At 38.4% G+C, this 21,147-nt stretch overlaps 1 protein-coding gene and 1 long non-coding RNA gene across 3 annotated transcripts in view; one reads left to right on the top strand and one right to left on the bottom strand.

Moving 5' to 3' along the window:
- Positions 1-329, bottom strand: part of LOC123848302 (uncharacterized) — a 286,642-nt gene extending 286,313 nt beyond the window's left edge. Inside the window, exon 1 of the long non-coding RNA XR_010409500.1 lies at positions 190-329. This is a non-coding gene — a long non-coding RNA (uncharacterized LOC123848302). The remainder of the gene's footprint in view (positions 1-189) is intronic.
- A 670-nt stretch (positions 330-999) lies between these two features.
- Positions 1,000-21,147, top strand: part of ARSJ (arylsulfatase family member J) — a 79,851-nt gene continuing 59,703 nt past the window's right edge. Inside the window, exon 1 of one of the 2 annotated variants that reach the window (XM_045880532.3) lies at positions 1,000-1,397. In XM_045880532.3, the coding sequence (XP_045736488.1) occupies positions 1,000-1,397 (398 nt within the window). The other variant, XM_064584978.1, reaches the window with a different exon arrangement.

Genomic DNA, 21,147 nt, shown 5'->3' with positions numbered 1-21,147 from the left:
TCCCCTCGCTCCTCCTCCCGCAAAGAAAAAAGGAAAGACCGAACCTCTAAACCAACCTTACCCCTCCCCCTCTTCCTGGAGGAGCTAAAGCCGAAAGTACCGTTCTGTGATTCACCGGACAGAACAGAGGACGGAGGCGGCCAAGAACGCCTAGTGCGCAAACTAAGTAAGTTAGCTGACAAAACGCACCCATCTCTCAGCGCCTCGGCCGGTGCGTCAGCTCCGCGGAGACCAAGGGGGCTCGGCGTGGAGGGGCCACCGGGGCGGGAACGCGCTTCGCTCCCCCACGCGCTCCAGCGGCCCGGAGGACTGGGCGCCCGAAGTTCCTGCAGAAAAGGGTGGTTAGCGGTGGAAAGGAATCAGGAAACTGGGCTCCCCCCCCTCACTTCGCCGCCTAGTGTCGGGGAGATTGGCAAACGCCTTGGAGAGGACCGGGAGAAATAGCCCTGGAAAAGTGGAGAAAGTGGTCCGGAAGTCGGTCCACTTCAGGCAGCTGTTCATGTGCTAGTGTACGGGCGAGGCGAGGCGAGGCGGCCCAACTTCAGGGCTTTCCAGGTGAGGGGACGGCCAGGCTGCAGGTCCCACCCGGCCCGCGCGCGCGCGCCCGCCGCTACCTCACTCCTCAACGTCCAGGGCGCTCTGGGCAGAAAAAGCCCCTACGCAAGGTGATTCTCAGTCCCTTACTAGACTTCTTCTCCCGAGAACTTGTGGGTGGAGGCACTGACTTTTTTTGGTGGCAGCTGCTCAGGGGAGCGAGGAGGAGGAGAAAGTGAAATTTGAAGGAGAAGAGCGGCTCCTTGTTGTTCCGACGTCTCATCACTTCCAGGAGGTTAAGGAAGGTTGTTGGATGCGGTGACAGCGGAGAGGGGCGCGGGACTTCCTTCCAGGTGGAGATAGTCCGCCGCCTGTTCGGTCGACCCCTCCCGCGTGCATGTGTGCGCCAGCGGCCGCACGCGGTGCGTGGTTCGGCGAGTGGCGTCTCAGCCGGGACCTCAGTGAATGGCCCCCAGGGGCTGTGCGGGGCCTCCGCCGCCGCCGCCTCCGCAAGCCTGGTTCTGGCCGGGAAGGATGCTAGCCATGGGGGCGCTGGCAGCCTTCTGGGTCCTCAGCCTCCTCACCTACGGTTACCTGTCCTGGGGCCAGGGCTTGGAGGAGGAGGAGGAAGGGACCTTGCGAGCTCAGTCTGGAGAGAGACCAGAGCCCAGCACGACGGCCACCTCCCAACCCCACCTCATTTTCATCCTAGCGGATGATCAGGGATTTAGAGATGTGGGTTACCACGGCTCGGAGATCAAGACTCCCACTCTTGACAAGCTCGCTGCCGAAGGAGTTAAACTGGAGAACTACTATGTCCAGCCTATTTGCACACCGTCCAGGAGTCAGTTTATTACTGGAAAGTAAGTGTTAACACTTTGTATACTTATTCCTTGGAGAAATCTTAAGCATTTAATCAAGACCCAGCTCCTAATTTAAAGGAGTAACAGAAAATACGGGGAACGAGTGAATGAATGAAATGTGGTATTGAGTTATGGTGAGTATCAAATTGGATGCCCTGTTAATCTTGAACATCTCCTCTCTAGTCTAGTCTCATTTTCCTTACTCTCAGAGCCTGCTGTGAAGTGCCCTCCAAGTTTTTAAATGAGATCAGTACTTGTAAAAGTCTAGCCTACCAACCACATGTCTCCAGAAGGGGTCTCCTTTTCCAAATCTATTCTGACTTTTGAGCATGCTTAGATTTCGTTCAGGCGTCACAGTAGAATTCACAATCGCCATCACTGATAAGAAAGACAGATCAAAAATTTTCTGCAACTCTTGGTTTGTTCTTAAATCTAGAATTGAATGATCAAAGGCATAGGTTCTCACGGACATAAAAGAGGCCAAGGAAACAGATGGAAAGCAACGTAAAATCAGTGTACAGATGACTCTGTTTGGGTCTTTGGTAGGTAATTTTCTCTGATTGGATTAATAAAGAGGGACATGTGTGATTACCAAGGCAATTCTCAAGATGCAAGGAAATTCAATGATAAATGTTCAACAGGAGTCCAATTTCATCTGAAGTTTTCTGCTCCTTTTATCTGAAGTCTGGGAATTTTCTGGCTAACTCTGAGAAAAATCAGATTATTTGGATGCTTAAGTAAAGCATTTTTAATTTGTTGTTTTGCTAAACAGCTAAACCTTCTACTTAAGGCATTCACTCATTTTCACAGTTCATCCTATTAGAATATGGGTTACTATTACTGATTTGGATGTCCAAAGTCAGCCTGTGCAACTGAGATAGACTAGGAGGTCTGGAGGTCAAGCTACCACTGATCAGAGGTAGAAGAGAAGCCTTGGTGGTTCAGTATATGCATCCTGTGAGTTCAGTCTCGGGGAACCCTGCTTCAGTGAAGTTGTTCTTGGAACTGGATCCTCTAAAAGTAGCCAGTATCCATTGGAAAAATAAAGATTATTTTGTAAGAATCTCTGTCTTGCAGAGACTTTTGCTTACAGCATGATTTCCATTGCTTAGCAAACTGTCAGAACGTAGCATCACTGCCAGAAAAGAAAAGAAAAAAAATCCCATCCTTTCCTTTCTTGAGAATGAGAGATTTAAAAAAAAGTCTCACTGTACTTCAGAGATAGTTTAAAGGTTATTTGTGGCATCACAAAGTCAAGGGCATTTGATATTTATAAAGGAGCAGATTTTTGGCTGGAAAATAAGTCCATCTGGTGGCTGCAGATCAAGTTCTTCATGTCTAATCCCAACCACTCTTGTATTTGACTTATGAAATAAATGTGTCATAACTCACTGAATCTCTTCAACTAATTTAGAGAATTTAGATTTACTGAGATAGCCAATGGTAGTTGAAAATATGTACATGAATTATATGAATTTTATCTTTCACAATAGAGCATATGCTTTAAGGCTTTTTACCAAATAAGAACATTTAGTTCCTAAACATTATTTTGCACTGATAAAATATCTAGGTTTTATCTTTTAATCTTTATGTTTACTTAATGACATGAAACAGAAATGAAGCTAGGGACGCCTGGGTGGCTCAGTCCTTAAGCATCTGCCTTCGGCTCAGGTCATGATCCCAGGTCCTGGGATCTAGCCCTGCATCAGGGTCCCTGCTCGGCGGGAAGCCTGCTTCTCCCTCTCCCACTCCTCCTGCTTGTGTTCCCTCTCTCGCTCTCTCTGTGTCAAATAAATAAAAATCTTAAAAAAAAAAAAAAAAAGAAATGAAGCTAGAAATAATTCCTAACTTTTTTCTCTTTTTTAAGTTGAAGATGATATACAATGTTGCATTTGTTTTAGGCATACAACATAATTGATTCAACAACTCTATACATTATGCTATGTTCACCAGAGCGTAGCTAATTTTTCTCTTTTGTCAAAGGTTGGCTCTCTTGTTCTTTCAATGCAATCGAACATCTAATGAAAAGATTTATTCTCCTATTAAAATTTTCTATTCAGTGCGACAAATTGTGTAGCTGTTTTATAGACAAAAAGTTTAAATAGATACTGTAACTTGATTTAAATTTTTATTTGACTTAAATTAAGCTGAAGACATTTCCATTTGCAGTTCTCTTTTTTAGACTGGAACCTTCCTTTAAATGAACACAAATATAAGAAAGAAAGTAGTGATAGAAGCCTGGTTGTGGGCCTAATATTAATGGTGCAGAGCCCAGGGATTATGGTCATTTGTCCTCTCCATGAGCACATGTGTATACTCCCTGGATCTTCTAAAGTAAAACAAAACAAAACAAAATCAGAAAGCAAAAAAAACCCCTAACTGTCCTGAATTATTTTAAGTGAAAAATGGGTTATATAAAATACGAGAGGATTCAAATATCTTTTATGAAGAAAGTTAAAATGATTAAAACTGAGGCTACCTTTTTTTTTTCTTTTTTAACAAGCCTCCTTTTATGTTTTGCTGAAGTCAAAATGTCAAAATCTATTCCCCTATACTGCATAAATGTGTAACAAATTCCAGATTGCTTTAATAATTTATATCATACCCATCTGGTAATATTCAATATCAGTTAGACTGTCAGTAAGCATTCACTGTGTACAGATCCCTGTATTGGAGCTCTGAGGAACAGTAAGAAGTAAGCCTTAATCTCTGGGTAGTGGTCTTCAGATTTAAATCTACAAAAATAATCACTCAAAAGGCTAGTTAAAATGCAGATTTCGAGGCCCAACTAGCAATTCAGCTTCAGTAGGTGTGGGGTTGAGCCCAGAAATCAATGGTGATTTAACAAACACTTCAGGCTATTCTGATGTTGACAGTATTAATACAAATTAAGGGTGTTATTATTAAGTGCTAACATCCACTGTTCCAGGATAATGCATTTTTATCTCGTTTAATCTTAATAACACTCTGTAAGATAGTTGCTGTTGTTATCTTCATTTTACATAGTTATAGCAAAAAATTTCAAGAGAGGTAGTAATGCAGGGGCTCTGTACATGGGACTTTGAGAAACAGCATTGAATGTGTTCAAAGTTGGCCTGGTGATAAAAAAGGTTGATTGAGAAAGTGGCTGTCTATGTTTGATTTATTTCAAAGTAATTTTCTCACCTTTTGTTTTTCATAGTTTTACAAATAAAGACATGGATAAATGACATCATTTTTTCTTTTTTTTTTTTTAAGATTTTATTTATTTATTTGAGAGAGAGAATGAGATAGAGAGAGCATGAGACAGGGGAGGGTCAGAGGGAGAAGCAGACTCCCTGCCGAGCAGGGAGCCCGATGCGGGACTCGATCCTGGGACTCCAGGATCATGACCTGAGCCGAAGGCAGTCGCTTAACCAACTGAGCCACCCAGGCGCCCTGACATCATTTTTTCTTAAAAGAGAATATAGTGAAGGCTTCAGAAAGAGAATTAAAAGTTTTGCAATATTTAGAGGCACCTAGGTGTCTCAGTTGGTTAAGTGTCCGACTCTTGGTTTTGACTTAAGTCATGATCTCAGGGTCATGATATCCGGGTTGTGAGATGGAGCCCTGCATTGGGCTCCGCACTCAGTGCAGAGTCTGCTTGAGGATTCTGTTTCTCCCTCTGCTTCCCCTCCCCCCGTACTCTCTCTCTCTCTCAAATAAATAAATAAATCTTAAAAAAAAAGTTGTGCAAAATTTAGGCACGCATTTTATGCAGACTTTAAAGTAGGAAAAATCAGCAATCTGAGCTGAATTTGTATCTTTGGCAATAATTTTGTTTTTTTTACTACTTTGTTATTAATTTTTCTACTTGAAGTTACCATGGTGATCATTTTTATAAATGCAAAGGTAACTCAAATGTGTATTTGTAATAGGATATTTGATAAATTCATTGCGTATTAAAGCAACTCCTGCTTCTTGCCCAGGGTAGTCACTCTCCCAACTTCTAACACGTCAGGTTAATTTTTGCCTTGTGTTTGAACTTTATCTTTTTTTTTTTTTTTTAAAGATTTTATTTATTTGACAGAGAGAGACACAGCGAGAGAGGGGAACACAAGCAGGGGGAGGGGGAGAGGGAGAAGCAGGCTCCCGGCCGAGCAGGGAGCCCGATGAGGGGCTCGATCCCAGGACCCCGGAACCATGACCTGAGCCAAAGGCAGACGCCCCTGAACTTTATCTTAATGGAATTATAGAAATATACTCTTTCATGTCTGCCTTCTTTCTCTTAACATTATGCTTGTAAAATTTTTCCATGTTGTTGCCTGTAGATGTAATTCATTCATCCTCATTACTGAACAGTGTTCTTTTGTATAGATATACTACAATTTATTCATCCATTCTGCTGTTGACAGATATTAAGGTGGTTTCCAGTGTTGGGCCATTATGAATAGTGCTGCCATGAATATGTATTTGTATGTGTTTGTTGATGAACATATATATATGTTTCTCTATCAAGAACTTGGATTGCTGGGTTATGGGAATGTGTGTATTCATTTTCTGTAGATACTGCCCAACAGTTTCCCTAAGTGGTTCCACCAGTTTACGCTCTTACCAATACACAGTCTTAGCAGTGTATGGAGAGTTCTGTTTGTTTCACATCTTTGTCAACGTTTGATATTGTCTTTTTCAATTTAGTCATTCTGGTTGTTATGCACTGGTATACCATTATGGCTTAAATTTGCATTTCTTGAGTGACTAAGGAAGTTGAGCATCTTTTTGTATTTTTTTTTTAAGATGCATTGACATCTTTTTTTTTAAAGATTTTATTTATTTATTTGAGACAGAGAGAATGAGAGACAGAGAGCATGAGAGGGGGGAGGGTCAGAGGGAGAAGCAGACTCCCCGCCGAGCAGGGAGCCCGATGCGGGACTTGATCCAGGGACTCCAGGATCATGACCTGAGCCGAAGGCAGTCGCTTAACCAACTGAGCCACCCAAGCGCCCTCTTTTTGTATTTTTATGGACTATTTGAATATTCCCTTTTAAGAAGTATCTGTTTAAGTCTTCGTCTATTTTCTCATTAGCTGATTGCTCTTCCTTGTTGATTTATGGTAGTTATTTATATATTCTGTTTCTTTGTCAGATATTTGTACTGCAGATGTCTTCTTTCACTCCATGGCTTACTTTTTCACTCTTAATAGGGTTTTTGATGAACAGAAGGTTTTAATTTTATTGTAGTCTAATTAATAATCTTTTTCTTTTTATGTCCTATTTAAGGTATATTTGACTAAATCAGAATCATGATTTGGTCTTTTTTTCCTAAAAGTTTTATTGTTTTATTTTTATATTTAGATCTATAATTCATCTGAAATTAATTTTCTGTTATGGTGTAAGTCAGGGTTCAAGATTATTTTTTTTCCATGTGTACCTCCATTTGGCCCACACTATTTATTAAAAAGGCCATACTTTCTCCACTACACATCAGTGTCACTTTTTCATAAATCAGAAAAATATAGATGTTTGGGTCATTTCTGTTCCATTAGTCTCTTTGTCTATCCTTGTGCCAATACTACATTCTTAACTATTATAGCTTTATAATACTGATATCTGGAACGTAAGTTCTCTGACTTGTTCTTCAAAATTGCCTTAGTTCTTCTTTAACAGTTCATTCATTTTAAAAATATGGATGTACAAATGGGAAAGGTTGGGAGATTTGGTTTTGGAATATGGAGTAGTTCTTTTCTCAATTATTCTACTCTCTAAGTGAAATAACAAATGAGGTCAGTAGCTGAGAATAAAGATCTGGAGGTTTAAAGACCAAAATAGAAAATATTCTTCCAGGAGAATGAGAAAGTGAATTAAGTAGGGAAATGCTGTACAAATACAGGGCACTCAACTGAGCCCACTTGAGATTTGTAGTCATAAATTTAAACAGAGATGGGTCATCGTTTGTTTGTTTTTCTCGTGCCATGGCCCAGTGCTGGTGTGCAGAAGAAGCACCATTGAAGAGGTAGATTTAACTAGATATGGGGCTTTGCCAAATCAATCAAGTGGGATCATGGACTCTAAATTGGCAAGGAAAAGGGGAAGACGTTAAGGGGTTAATGTTCTCTAAGAAATCACCAGGTCAGTGAATTGACTCTGGCTGGGGTTGAAGTGAGGATATATAATAAACTTGGAAAGCTAGATAGATATTGGTAGTTGGAGAAGTGTATGCTTGGGGTTAAAATTGTGTCAATGGTACAGTTTTGGGAAATGATAGGGGAATGGGTGCTAAGGTGAGATGGAAGAAAACATCTTTGGAAATGAGGAAGGCACGGTTTAAAGGGCAAGGTATTGGATAGATCACTTCAGTGGATATTGAAATTATTAACAACAATGAGAGAAGTAGTATTCAAGAGGATGGTGAACTAGGTGCTGGAATCATCAGGTGCTGGAGGTAAGGGGCAGGGCCTGGAACTAGGTGTGTGAAGGAGTCAAATAGGAAAGTTAGTCTATAATCTGTTGCCTTGCTTTTCAAGGGAGTTGAGCTTTTAAAAGAAGAGAAGAGCCAAAATTGTCTGAAAGTGCCAGTGAGGAATTAGGAGGACATTCATCCCTGCTTCAGGCTCTGTGATAATTGGGGTATGGGTAAAAGAACAGCCCCAAGTTAAGAGAATGTCAGGGATACCCAGCAATCAACTAAAGCAAGAAGGTGGAGAGAAAGTCCAGGAAAGAGGAGAGGTCATAGTAAATTTTGCTAATGTCAGACTTTCAGTAACAGAAGGCTTCTTGGCAAAGGTTAGGGAGTTAGGAGTGGAGAGGGATTGGTTGAATCAGAGTAGAGATGTACAGAGACATATAGAGATTAGAACCTGAATGAAAGAAGTTACATTGGGAAGATTGGAGTTACAGTGAAAACACAAATGGCGCTGAAAGGCATTGTAGGATTTTCTCCACACAATCTCCTAGGAAATGATAAGTGTTCAGCTTTAATTTTAGTGTCATTCTGGAGATTGATTGAGCTCCTGACCGTTCATCACCAACTACTGCAGCCATACTGTGTATAGTCAGGCACACGGTCAGGAGCTCTGGGGGCTTCATCTGGTCTAGGAAGATAGGATCCATGTAGGCCTCCTTCCTCTGTAGAATGCAATGGGCTGTACAGGCAGGGAAACATGTCTCTTGCAAGTTTACAAAGTATTGTTTCTAGATATGAAATTGTCAATCAACAATTATGCTAGTGTTGAAAACCCTGAAAAAGTAATCAAATTCTTTCAGTCATTCTCACAGGAGAAAGATTCAAGGAAGCTAAGGAGAGTAGGGTTTGATTATTCCATTTCATAGGCATGTGGGTACACATATACATTTCCCCTCCACTTCTATTGTAAACATAACATCAAGAGTCATGCATGCTTTCTCTTCCATCCACTTCTTTTATCCAAAGCCTAGTTTTAAGTAGTGTTCTACATACTAAGAGTACACAATAAAAATCAGTTGCTAAGAGTTCACTTATTACATTTGTAAATATTTAGTTAATGCATAAACATCTAGAGAAATGTTTATGGTTAGAAGTTTAGAAGAGACAGAATTTTTTTTCCAAGACTCACTTTGGCTTTGGAAAATGAATGTAACAACAAATGAAGAGGGTGGCTTTAAAGTCTCACATATCCATTTCAAAAAGAACAGCTCAATAGAGGAGACCATTCAACAAATAGCTGCCTCTTCCTATTTGACCTCATGGGTTTTTCTGACAGTAGAATCATGGTCAAGTAATCTATTGGCACACTCTTGTGATCAAAGTCCCCAATTTTAAATGAGTCTTTTAAAAAAGATTCCCTTTGAAATGAATTTCTATTCAGGTAATCCTGGGTGAGTTTCCTGAGTGGCTGCTCTGCAAGGTGGACATTTATTCAGGTGTGGAGAGTTGAGAACATTTTGTTTCATCCAAATGACCTCTCCTAGAGATCAAAGGTGAGAGAAGCGAAAGACTTAAGCCCCTGCTTCTAATATGAGCTCAGTGTGAAAGCCTCTATTTCAAAGTTTCATTCAGATTTTTTCCTACAGCAATATTCCAGAATTAAATTCACTGTAATCTTTTTCTGTATTTTACTTTGATATAATTAGAGTGTGTTGCAATGTTCTTTTATCATTCTAGATAGTAAGCATTCCCGGTAGTGTTACCTCATTGAGACATTCATTCCCCTGTGTGCTCTATTGCAAAAAAGACTTTTTACCTCTAATCATTTACTCCCTCTCTCTTCCGATTCACCCAGCATATTTGCTTTATTCAAGCATGACTCTCATTACATCACCAGCCTCAGCAAACACCCTCCCTGGTTCAACCCTGACTACCACAGAAGGGGAACAGAATTAATTTTTACTCACAACCTTATTGTACCAATCACTTTTCAAACATCCTGTCATTTGATCTTCACACCCACTCTGAAGGTAAAATATTTTTATTATTCTGAAAAAGTTATGAAATATTTCACAGATGTCTTCCTTTCGCGAATGATATGTGAAAGTTTTAGAGAAATTATGTAAGTTGATCACAGTCACACAGCTTCTAAGTAGCAGAGCCTGTATTTGAACATAAACTTGTGTAGCTTCAACAAGACCCTTGCTGTTTTCATCACCTCATTCTGCCCGATATGAAAATTGTAAGCACCTTAGTCTAGTCTTTAAAAGAGTTTTTAGCCTTATTTTCCTCTCTCAAGCTTCACACTCTCCTCCAGCAAAAAGGATGATTCACTGTTCCTTGAGCACGTTCCATACTTCACTTTCTTCCTTCTTTTGCACATACTGTTTCCACTCCTTGGAATTCATGCCCTATCTCTCTTTGCCCAAATGCCAGCCATTCAGACTCACCTAAAATACTACCTTTCCTGTACAGCTTTACGAGATTCTTTAGCCAGAAATAATTTATTCTAGTGATGACCTTTCATAATTCTATTACTGTCTTATTATGCATCTCATTCATAGCTGTCACTAAACCTCGTACCTCTGATTTATAATCTCCATAAATCTCACAGTGCTTTGTATTAATAGGCACTAAGTATATATGTGAAGAATGAATGAATGAATGAATGAATGAATGAATAGATGAATAAATGATTATTTATTTCCCTCTGGCAGGCAATGTGATAGAGCAGAAATAGCATAGAATTTATAGTGAGGAAACCTGAATTACAGTGCTGATTCAGTGAACAAATTCCTGACTGACCTTGAATAAGTAGTTTAATCTCTCTAGGATTCCATGGTTTCACCTGTAAAATAGGAATAATGATATTATTTATATTGCCAACCTTAAATTGATCAATTGAGGTAATATATGAAAAGTGTGAAAACTTTTAAGTATTATATAACTTTTAAGTAAAAATTCTTTTAAATTTAGAGCTATAGCTCTGTAATTTTTAATCATATACAAACTTTAGAGGAATAGTTCTTTTTAGAAGTTTTCTGTGATAGGGGCGCCTGGGTGGCTCAGTTGGTTAAGCGACTGCCTTCGGCTCAGGTCATGGTCCTGGAGTCCCGGGATCGAGTCCCGCATCGGGCTCTCTGCTCAGCGGGGAGTCTGCTTCTCCCTCTGACCCTCCTCCCTCTCCTGCTCTCTGTCTCTCATTCTCTCTCTCTCAAATAAATAAATAAAATCTTTAAAAAAAAAAGTTTTCTGTGATACAGTCATATCTCTTTTCCAATTTCAATCTATTGGTGCAAAGAGTTAAAATTAAATCCCATATGTTTTACTTTCTATACATAAGTTATTTTCAAATGATATCGTTAGTTCTGAGATATTCAGGAAGGTGATTAGGGGTATATATTTTTTTAATTTCTGCACTTGGAAATTGTGCGTATTGTTGTCATCATGCTTGGCAGAATCTGATGGAACCTTGCTAAGCTTGTGACAACTGAAAGCAGATGCATATTTAAACAATGACATTGTTTAAGAGTACAACACTAAATGAGAAGAAATGGAAATAGGGTAATGGAAAGGCCGGTGATTACTTCAAATTCCTTCAATCAACAACAACTTTAAAATTTTATTGAGTATCATTAACATACCTCATTCAGCTTTGAATGCCAGTTCACCCCAGGGACTACCACTCAGGAGGTACTCAATAAATTGTTTTGAATTAAGACATTGCTCTTGGCTTCTTGGGAATTGGAATTTGATATGCTTTGTGACCACTCTTTCAGTCACCTTCTAAATGACTATGTTGCCTGCAGCATCTTCCTTTAATACTAGGACTTGGGTGAAATTTCAACATGTTCGAAAACCACTTCCCTGGTTAAAATCTTTTAGAAACCGACATTACCTATAGGCTAAAGCCCCATTCCTAAGCATTCTATATAAGGACCTTCAAAATATGGCTTCTGATAAAATTCTGGTGCAATCTCCCAACACATTGCCATTTATACCTTCTCTGGATTATCACTGCCAAGGTACTATGCCCCCCAACCCCCCTGTTTCCATCTAAGCAGGTTTCCCTTTGCTAGAATATCCTTCATTCTCCTCTTTGTTGCATCCCTCCAGACCCTCTACTACCTTCATCTCCTCTGCAGTCCTTCTCTTATCATTTTCTTACCCCACACCAGGCAGAATCAAGTGTATTCTCCTCTGTTCCTACAGCCTCTCCTCTTTACATTTTTATAATATTTGTAATTATTTATGTACCTATTTCCTCCCAATTCCAAAATGTACAACAATACATTAAACTGTAAACTTCTGTCTTTTTAAAGACTTTATTTATTTATTTATTTAAGGGGGGAGGGGCAGAAGGAGAGGGAGAGGTAGAGACTCTCAAGCAGACTCTGTACTGAGCATGGAGCCAGTGTGGAGCTGGATCTCATGACCCTGAGATCACAACCTGAGGTGAAACCAAGAGTCAGATGTTTAACCAACTGAGCCATACAGGTGCCCCTGAACTGTAAACTTCTTACAACATAGTCTATTTAAAACAAAAACAAAAACAAAAACAGCATATCCTACTGATTAAAAAGAAGGATTCTGTAAGACACCAGCCATGTAACTTAAGCTGTATATGCCTCATTTTCTCATGGGAAAATGGCCATGATAATTATAGTACCTACCTCAAAGAATTTATTGTGAGGGTTAAGTGGGATTATGTACATGGAACATATAGAATAGAGTCTGCCACATAGAAACCTATTTATTTATTTGTTTCTATAAAATCTTGATCATCTTGGTTATTACCTTCATGCTGGGCAACTTTAAGCTATCCCACAAATAGTGAATGTTGATAAGCAGACTCTCAATAAATATTTCTTCAATAATTATACTGAATCACCATTGCTGATCAACTGGGATTTGATACTGTATTTCATAGAGTTAGGTGGACATAAATATTTAGATTGGTAGGAACTTTTAACAGTTGTTCAAGTTTAATTTTAACCTTTATTATGTTCAGCGAAAGCAGCCATGTTAAGTGGAAGTTATTTGAGGAGCAGGGTGCTATGTGGGAAGAACTGTAGGCATAGCGTTGAAGACCTGGGTCTAAACACCATTTCCCACCTACAGTGAAACCTTAGATAGTTACTTCATGCCTCTGAGTCTCCTCATCAAGTGAGAATAATAGGAGCTAACAGACCATTACTTTCTGGTTTGGTTATCCTATTAAATGAGACCATGTTGGTGAAAACATATAGAGTATTGCCTGACATATAATAGATGCTCGATACATTCTAGTTTTAGGTTTAACTGAATTCTGCAGGGCATTTATTTTGAATAGAAAAGGAAAAATCTTTCCAAAGTCTCAACTACACTTTTAAGTTTTTTCCAAATTGGGGATGTGTAGAGCCTTACCAAAAATTGTGACAATACTCATGAACCTTTTGGGTTTACCATATGTAGGCTTTATACAACTTTTCTTGGGTATGATTATGACAGCCAACACAGTGATAGAACTCTTAGAATTCAAAGGGATATCACATGTAACTTTTTTCCAACCCCCTCATTTTATGACAATGGATAGGAATATTCTTTCCACTGACCAAACAGAATCAATAATAATGCATCTCTATCATAACATCAGTACCAATCTACTAAGCACCTGGGCTTAGTAGGGAGACGAGCCAGAAAATAATCACTAGGTTATTGTCCTCTTGCTGAAGAGATATATTAATGTGCTTTTCTCAATATTTGGTTGTTCTCAGACTTGATTAGAGAGGGTAAGGGAACCAGACCTAGATGAGAAAGAAGCTGAGAAAACTAACTGGACCCTATGGGATTACTGGATTGGTCTATGCACAGTGACCACACAGGCTTTGTGAGCATGGTTTGGCAACATTCAGTGTCCAATAAGGTCCAGCCAAGAGGTACATAGCAGCAGGAACATGAGTGGCAATCAATACTGGATTAAATTCATGCCCACAAATCCAAAATAGGCACTCAAAAATGCCCAGTAATCTTTTTAACTTCCTCTAGTATATGTTCCATTCTTTAGAACTACTATTTCAAAATTTCTCATCTCCTCAAAGTTAGTTTCAGGATGAGTTCAGTTATATCCTGATTTTTTTAAAGTGTTCTAGCTGGTCTGAACACTTACCTGACTTCAAAATTCCATCGACAGAAGCAATAATGAATAATCTATACCACAATATTAATGTATACTATAAATTATAATTTTAACATTTTTAATAAATCTGTGATTTATTAGAAATTTATAAAAAGATTTGCCATAATCTTGGATCTGAGGACCTCAAGAATTTTTAAATTGTTTTATCAGACTTTAAACAATTATCTTCGGGGTTGAATATTACAAGATTAAAGACTGTATTATATCCTTTGAATATACCAGGTTTTTGCACAGAATAAGGCTATAATAAAAGTATGTGAACTGAGTGTATCAAACTTATCAAATTAAATTTTTAGTTTAGGACACCTGGGTGGCTCAGTTGGTTAAGCTTAGGACTCTTGATTTCAGCTTATATCATGATCTCAGGGTCATGAGATTGAGCCCCACATCAGGCTCCATACTGGGCATCAAGCATGTTTAAGATGTCTCTGTCTCCCTCTGCCCCTCCCCCCAACATAGGAAAAAAAAAATAAAGTTTTGTTAGTTTAGAGAATTTTTAACATACTTGAAAATATAAGCTCAAATACTTGAAATCAGTTTTGGTTTTTATTTTCTTTTTGTTTTTGTTTGTTTTTTTGCTTTGGTTCTAGTTTGGTTGTCTTTCAATGTTCTGAAGTATAATTTAATCATAAATTTTTCTAACTAAAAGGTTTATTTGAAGATAAAATCTTGGGAGTAGAGCTGTAACATTTATTTGGCACTTAACAAGTGTTAAGAAATTATATATATATATGTATATACATATATAAATAATTTGATATTATATATTCTCTAATTTGTCTATGTATGTATCTCTCTTCCAATATGTATATAGACCTCATAACTCAGGGGTAATTATTATTATCCACATTTTATATATGAAGAAATCAAGCTCACAGAAGTAAAATATCTTGGCCAAGATCCCATAGTAAGTAATGAGGCTAGAATTGCAACCCTAACACTATGATTGTTCCACTACATTACTCAGATGGTTGACAAGATGGGTTTAGTATAGCTGCATAGCTACTCTTTAGAGTTAGAGTGGAAATTAATAAATAGCTTGTTCAAGTAAAGCCACAACAGGCTAAAATAGGTATAGCTATTCTAAAAAGCAGAAACTCATTTTCAAACTGGCTTTCTCAAACAATTTGGGGAAATTGGGATAAGTTCTTATTATTCATTTCATATCTACATTAAGGATGACACTATTATTTTACCTTTCAAAATTTGTAATACTTAAATTGTTAATCAAACTATACTTTCTCATATTGAGATGAAACAAAGAATTTAAGTGGTCCAAAGGGATTTAAAATATAATCTCAGCTCTGTTTTTGTTACTATGTTTTGAAGTAATAGTTGAATACTTCCTATAAAATGTTTTGTTTAAATTTGACTTTGAAAAGTTTTAAGGATTTTTTTCATACATATTATTGCCCCTAACCTCTTAAATATTAACAATTAGACATTTAGAACTGTAAGATGTATGTAATAGTGCAATGTGTAAGAATTACCTGGAGAGCTTGTTAAAGCCTTCATTCCTCTGGACCCCACCCAGGAATTTTGTTTCAGAAGGTCCTGGGTGGGGCCTGAGATTCCTCATTTCCAGTAAACAGCCTGGTGATGATGAAGTTGCTGGTCTGGGGACCACAATGAGTGCGGAGTAACACCACAATACAGTTTTGGTCTCTAAGGCTCCATGACTGTTTATTACCATCTTCTTTCTTTTTTCCCCCACCATTTAACACCCACCATATGCATAAGGCTGTTTAATTTAAATGCCATCCAAGTAGCAAGTGCAGTTAATTCATGTGGTTTTCTTTATATCCTCTATAGTTGAAGGCTTGTTTCAGGTTACGTAGATCTGGCTCCTGGAAGAGACAGTTTCTCTATTAATGTGCTTCTGCTCTCCCACAGAATGAATGATAAAAAAGATTCCTATTTTGGGCAAAGCAATTGCCTCAAGAGCAAAAGCAACTGAGTTTCTTAGAACTAAATTGTGAAATTAAAGGTGCTAGGAGATATAGATATTTTAGCACATTGTTCTCTTTAGAACCTTTCTACCACAATGCCAACTTAGAGAAAATGGACATTTATTTTGGGGTCTTGTTTAAATCAATAAATTAAGAATTTGATCTAGTGTGCATCAGTTTCAGGATGAGTTCAGATATATCCTGATTTTTTTAAAGTGTTCTAGCTGGTCTGAATTAGCTGAGGAATTCATTGTCATCATTTACCTTTAAATGAGATTAGGTCATTTGGTTTAACAGTCTGGGATTTGCTAAAATAATTCAGTGATTTGGTTTTAACAATAGAACTTCTCAGATCTCTTTTCTGATGTGGCTCCGAATGACCGCAGATGCCAAAATAATAAAAAATATATAATTTAAAATAGAGGGTTTTTTATTTTTTAAGACCAATGTTAAGCCTCACCACAAATCTATGAAGAAGGTGAATGTTAATATTTCTCAGTCTTACAAAGGAGTCTCCCAAGGTTAAATGCATACCCTTAGAAGTTCTGTAAAGGAGAAAACTACACATTGACTAATTTGTCACACTCATGTGTAAACCTTCATGAAGCTTTCCATTACCAGTTAATGGTTCTTGAGGTAATCACCTTTGATTTAATTAGGCTTCTTGTTTTTATTTCCCTGAGATTCATTCAGCATTCATTCATTCAGTACTGAGCACCTATTCTGCCAGATGCTGTTCTAGGCACTGGGAGACGTATCAGTCAACACAACCTACAAAAATCCCTGCTCTGGTGACTTTTATATGTTAGTGCAAGGAAACACAAATAAGTGAAATATATAGTATGCTAGTGGACGCCATGCTCTGTGAAGGAAAATACAGCAAGAAAGGGGATGGGAGTTAAGAGGGTAGTGTTATGGAGGTCATGGAAGGCCTCATTAAGAAAGTAAGGGAGGGAGTCTTGTATGTTGGTGCTCCAGGCAGACAGGACAGTAGAAGCATAGGCCCTGCGGTAGGAGCAGCTTTGATATGTTGGGGTACCATTAAGAAATCCATCTAGCTGGATTGATCAGAGGGAGGACAGGGGAGAGTAAGAGGAGGTGGGGTCAAGGTGGTTAAAGGAGCCAGATTCTGTAGTTCAGTGCAGGCCAGGACGGGATAGGGACTTCCACTGTGAGCAAAATGGGAGCCATGGAAGGCTTTGAGCAGAGATGTGACATGACCTAACTTAGTTTTAACTGAACTGCTTTGGTGCTTATGTTGAGGATAGATTGTAGAAGTAAGGCTTGCAGCAGGAAGACCTGGTACAGAGATCATCCATTAACCTGTGTGGAGAAATTACAGCCGTGGAGAGGGGTGATGGAAAGCAGTAGATTCTGAGTATACAGAATCAACACAGGTAGAGCAGACAAAATATTTTTATGAAGTACAGATAGTTTGGGGGGGAAAAGAGGAGTCAAGGACAACTTTAAGGTCATTCATTCTGCTAATAGCACAAAACCAAAATGTGCTTGCTCAAGCAGGTGAAATTACTACTGATTACAAATTACAGGAATGCCTTCCTTCAGTAATTACATTTGACACTTCAAAGCCCACCGATACACGAGAGCCTTTGTTTCTCCCTTCTCCTTTGCCTGACTCTCTGAGTTTTTACAGTTTGAAGGAGTGCCATAATATATATATTTTTTCATTTAGCAGTAAGGTCCACAGAAGGGCATAGTAGATGGAGTTGGAAGATCGGCATTTGAATTCTAGCTCAGCCACTTACTAACATTTCAAAGGAAAGATAAAGCGCAGGGGAATGTGGAAGAGGCTGCTTTGTCAAGACAAGAACAAAAACAAGAACAGGGCTCCTTCGGCCACAAAATTGTCCAGAATGGCATTAACTAGGTAAAGTCACCATTCCCATCACTTTGCCACCTCAGACTTGAAGACACAAACCCTGCGGATTATTGGTACAGTACACATTACTAGTATTAGAGTTGCTCAGATGGTTGCTGAAAAAAGGAAACCAACAAGCACAACCAATGTATAAATTGGACATTCCTCTCTATTGCCATTACACTGAAAATGCTGCCACTTCAGTCAGATTAAATGTCAAGTGTATACAACACACACACACACACGTTTCTCCCTTTCTCTTGGATTAACGTCTAGGCCAAAGAGTCTGAGTGGCACTTGGTGGTTGAATCTTCACCTGGCACTTACGGAGTTATGACTTCTAAGGATTTATTTCTGGTAAGAATTTTTTTTTTTTTAATTCGAGCTGCACTCCTTTTGTTTCTTAGTTTACAAATAGCTAAAAATAGAACATCTGGTTTTATTTTTAGAAGACAGTCATTTTAAAAACCTTTCCACACTGGTGATCTCTTCTTTTTGTTCTCTGAGTTAATAAAATTGTTCTCTAAACAATTTGTGAACCACCCTGGGTAAGTTGTATTGCTGATGGCTTCTGTGTTGTTTTCTGGGCCGAAGAGTTAACAGCTGTGCAGATAGGGAGACAAGTTTTAATGAGATGAATGTTTGTTTCAGTGAGTTCATTCACCTCGGTTACCCCCTAGTATTAAGATTGAAAGGTCCACCCTCCATCTGACATAACAGTGAGCCCAAACTTTCCCTTTCTTGGACTTTGAAGGACAGGCACTGTAAAACATTTTATACTGAAGCAAAAGAAATTTTTAAAATTATTTCTTAAAGAACACTGAATCTCAAGAGTCTTTTACAATCTCTAATTTCTCCTCAAAATCCCTCCATTTTAAATATTTGTGGGAAACTTTAGTGAAACCGTGTTGTCCTGTCCTGTAAGAGTTGCCTTGCTTCCCACGTGCTGAGGCCTTTCTGGGCCTTTCCGGGCCTGAAGCAGGGCTGTAATCTCACGCCTGCAGCTGTCTACGTAGGACCCACACAGTCCCTTCTTTGTCCCAGAGCTTCTTTTTGACCTGGAGGAGCTGGCCGGTTCACAGGTTTGTCTGCCACATGTAAATTGATTTAATTTCCTTGTTGGACTTGAAACTCATTCTGTGACTTACAAACTCTTTTTCTATGGTGGAACTTTTTATTCAAGTGAGGTCTTTGATGGAAAAGCTCAGTATATAAAACAGATGAAAGTAGAGAGTCTGGCAGAGGTTCCTAGCCTCAACCCCTTCCTTCAAAGGCTGGCTCAGGGCCCCTCTGCCCCATCTCCAGGGTTCCTGGGTCATGGTTTGAGATACTGAGGCCTATTTTGTCTACTATGGGAGTCATTTCCCAACAGGTCAAGAAAGATACATGACTGACTTAATGCTGCAAACGAGTACTTTGTGGACAATGCAGTCATTCTCAAGAATAGAGAATATAGGCATTTAGTTATAAAATATAAAAATAGTTCACAGCAGCAGCAACAACAAAACGCTGCCTGTCTTTTCAGTACATCTTTTATAAGTCAGTGCTTTGGTTACAACAGATTTTTTTTTTTTTTTTACAGATTATGATGTTTGTCCTGATGCTTTTAATGAATTGATCATAGTTTTTAAAGATGATGCAGCTAGTAATAATCTTAAGGTATTGTAATGCTATAGTGCAGGGGCATGAAAGACTTTAATATCCGAACTAGGGTACATGGAAGTATGAGGAAAATAATAATGGAGCAACAATATCTATAGGGTGGAGAAGACTTTCCAGGTAATATCAGACTTTCAAGGCTTTTTTTTTTTTTTCTTGTCTTCAAATACCATTTCAGTAGCCCAATAGAGAATACCAGGGAGCTATGATTTAATAACTAAATTATAGGTAAGCATGTTGCAGAACAGTTATTGAGAACTAATACTTAAAGTTTGTCCTCTTTCTATGCATAGTCTATAAAATGCCAACTATAACTCTACTGCCTCATTATTATCTAATTCTGTAGCAGGAAAATCAGTAGGAAATTGTTCAGATGAGAAATGAGAAGCTGGAAAGACATAATAATAAGAATGGAAAAGAGAACAAAACTTCAAGAGATAATCCGTATTAGAATGGACATTACTGAATCCCCAAATGAGCATAGCTTGAAATGAAAAGAAGAGAAACTACAGGACTTTCAGGAAAGTTCTCTTTGGGTGGCTGGTGGATCACATAACATTATCCAAAGTAGACATTAATCGAAATGCAAGGTGGCAAATATTTTGCCTTTAAACTGTGCTGCTTGTCTTCTTTATGTCTTCCTTCTGTTTTCCGGAAACCAAATATCTTTTGATAATATGCAACCATATAAAGACATTCTGGTGAAACAATCCCACATCCTTGCCATCCCATTGTAGTTGCCAAATGGTCTAAAAAAATCATGGTGAATAAATATAAACTGAAACATAGCAAATGTCTGTAAGATTTTTGTTTAAATGCTACACATGATCATTGTAAATCCTATATAAATAAAAAATTATAGCAAACTGAGGTTCCTCTAGTAAATGTTGAAATTCAGAAAAGATAAGACATGAAAACAGTAAAATCTTATTTCTCTCTTACCCTGGCCTCTCGTGAAAGCTAAAAATTCTGTCTCCTCTGAGACTGTGAAATTGTTCACAGGTTCACATGTGTCCCTAACATTTTAATAGCTAACTGTCTTGGAAAGCTTTATGACTCTGACTCATGTTTGGCCAGAATGATTCAACCTTAGGGAATCAGTGCACTAGATCAGAACTAGTCTGTGCATTTGAAACATTAAACAGAAGATTTTTTAAAGGAAATATTATGTATATTTAGAAGTAAAGCTGTTAACAGAACAGAACACTGGACTGAGGGTGAACAGAAATTATTTTCCTCCACAGTGTGCTGTTGGCTTATGAGGTTTATGTTCTGTGTGAGCCACTCAGAAAGATGTCTACAGCAATTTCAGGCAGATTACTTAATTTAACATTTGCCTGAAAAGAAATGTGCTTTTTAGACAGTTCTAGTTATTATTTAAAAAAAATTTATAGTGCTTTTAAGTTGCTATTTTAAGAAGAAAGACATTTTTATCAACCCCCCCCCCCCAAAGAACCTAAAACCACAAATGGCTTTGATTTTGGAGAGGTTACTAAAAGGGCTGGTGGAATAGAAATGGAGAGAGTTGTGTAATTTGTGAGAGGAGTTTGACTTTGAAACAAAGGCAAGAGAGAAATATTCTGGTGTTTTAAAAAGTAGTAGGTTCAAAGAGAGGATATTTTCAAGATAGAGAGACATGTGCTTGAAGATGTGGGTGAAGGTATAGCAGAAAATAAAGGGGAATTTAGGGGAAAGTAAATCTTTAAACAAATGGAAGTGGTACAT

The sequence above is a fragment of the Mirounga angustirostris genome, unplaced genomic scaffold (genome assembly GCF_029215605.1).
Source record: "Mirounga angustirostris isolate CCGP_5_RB_7025 unplaced genomic scaffold, mMirAng1.0.hap1 SCAF_2, whole genome shotgun sequence".
NCBI lineage: Eukaryota > Metazoa > Chordata > Mammalia > Carnivora > Phocidae > Mirounga > Mirounga angustirostris.
The sequence above is the reverse complement of the archived record's forward strand: the minus strand, read 5'-3'. Positions and strand labels throughout refer to the sequence as shown.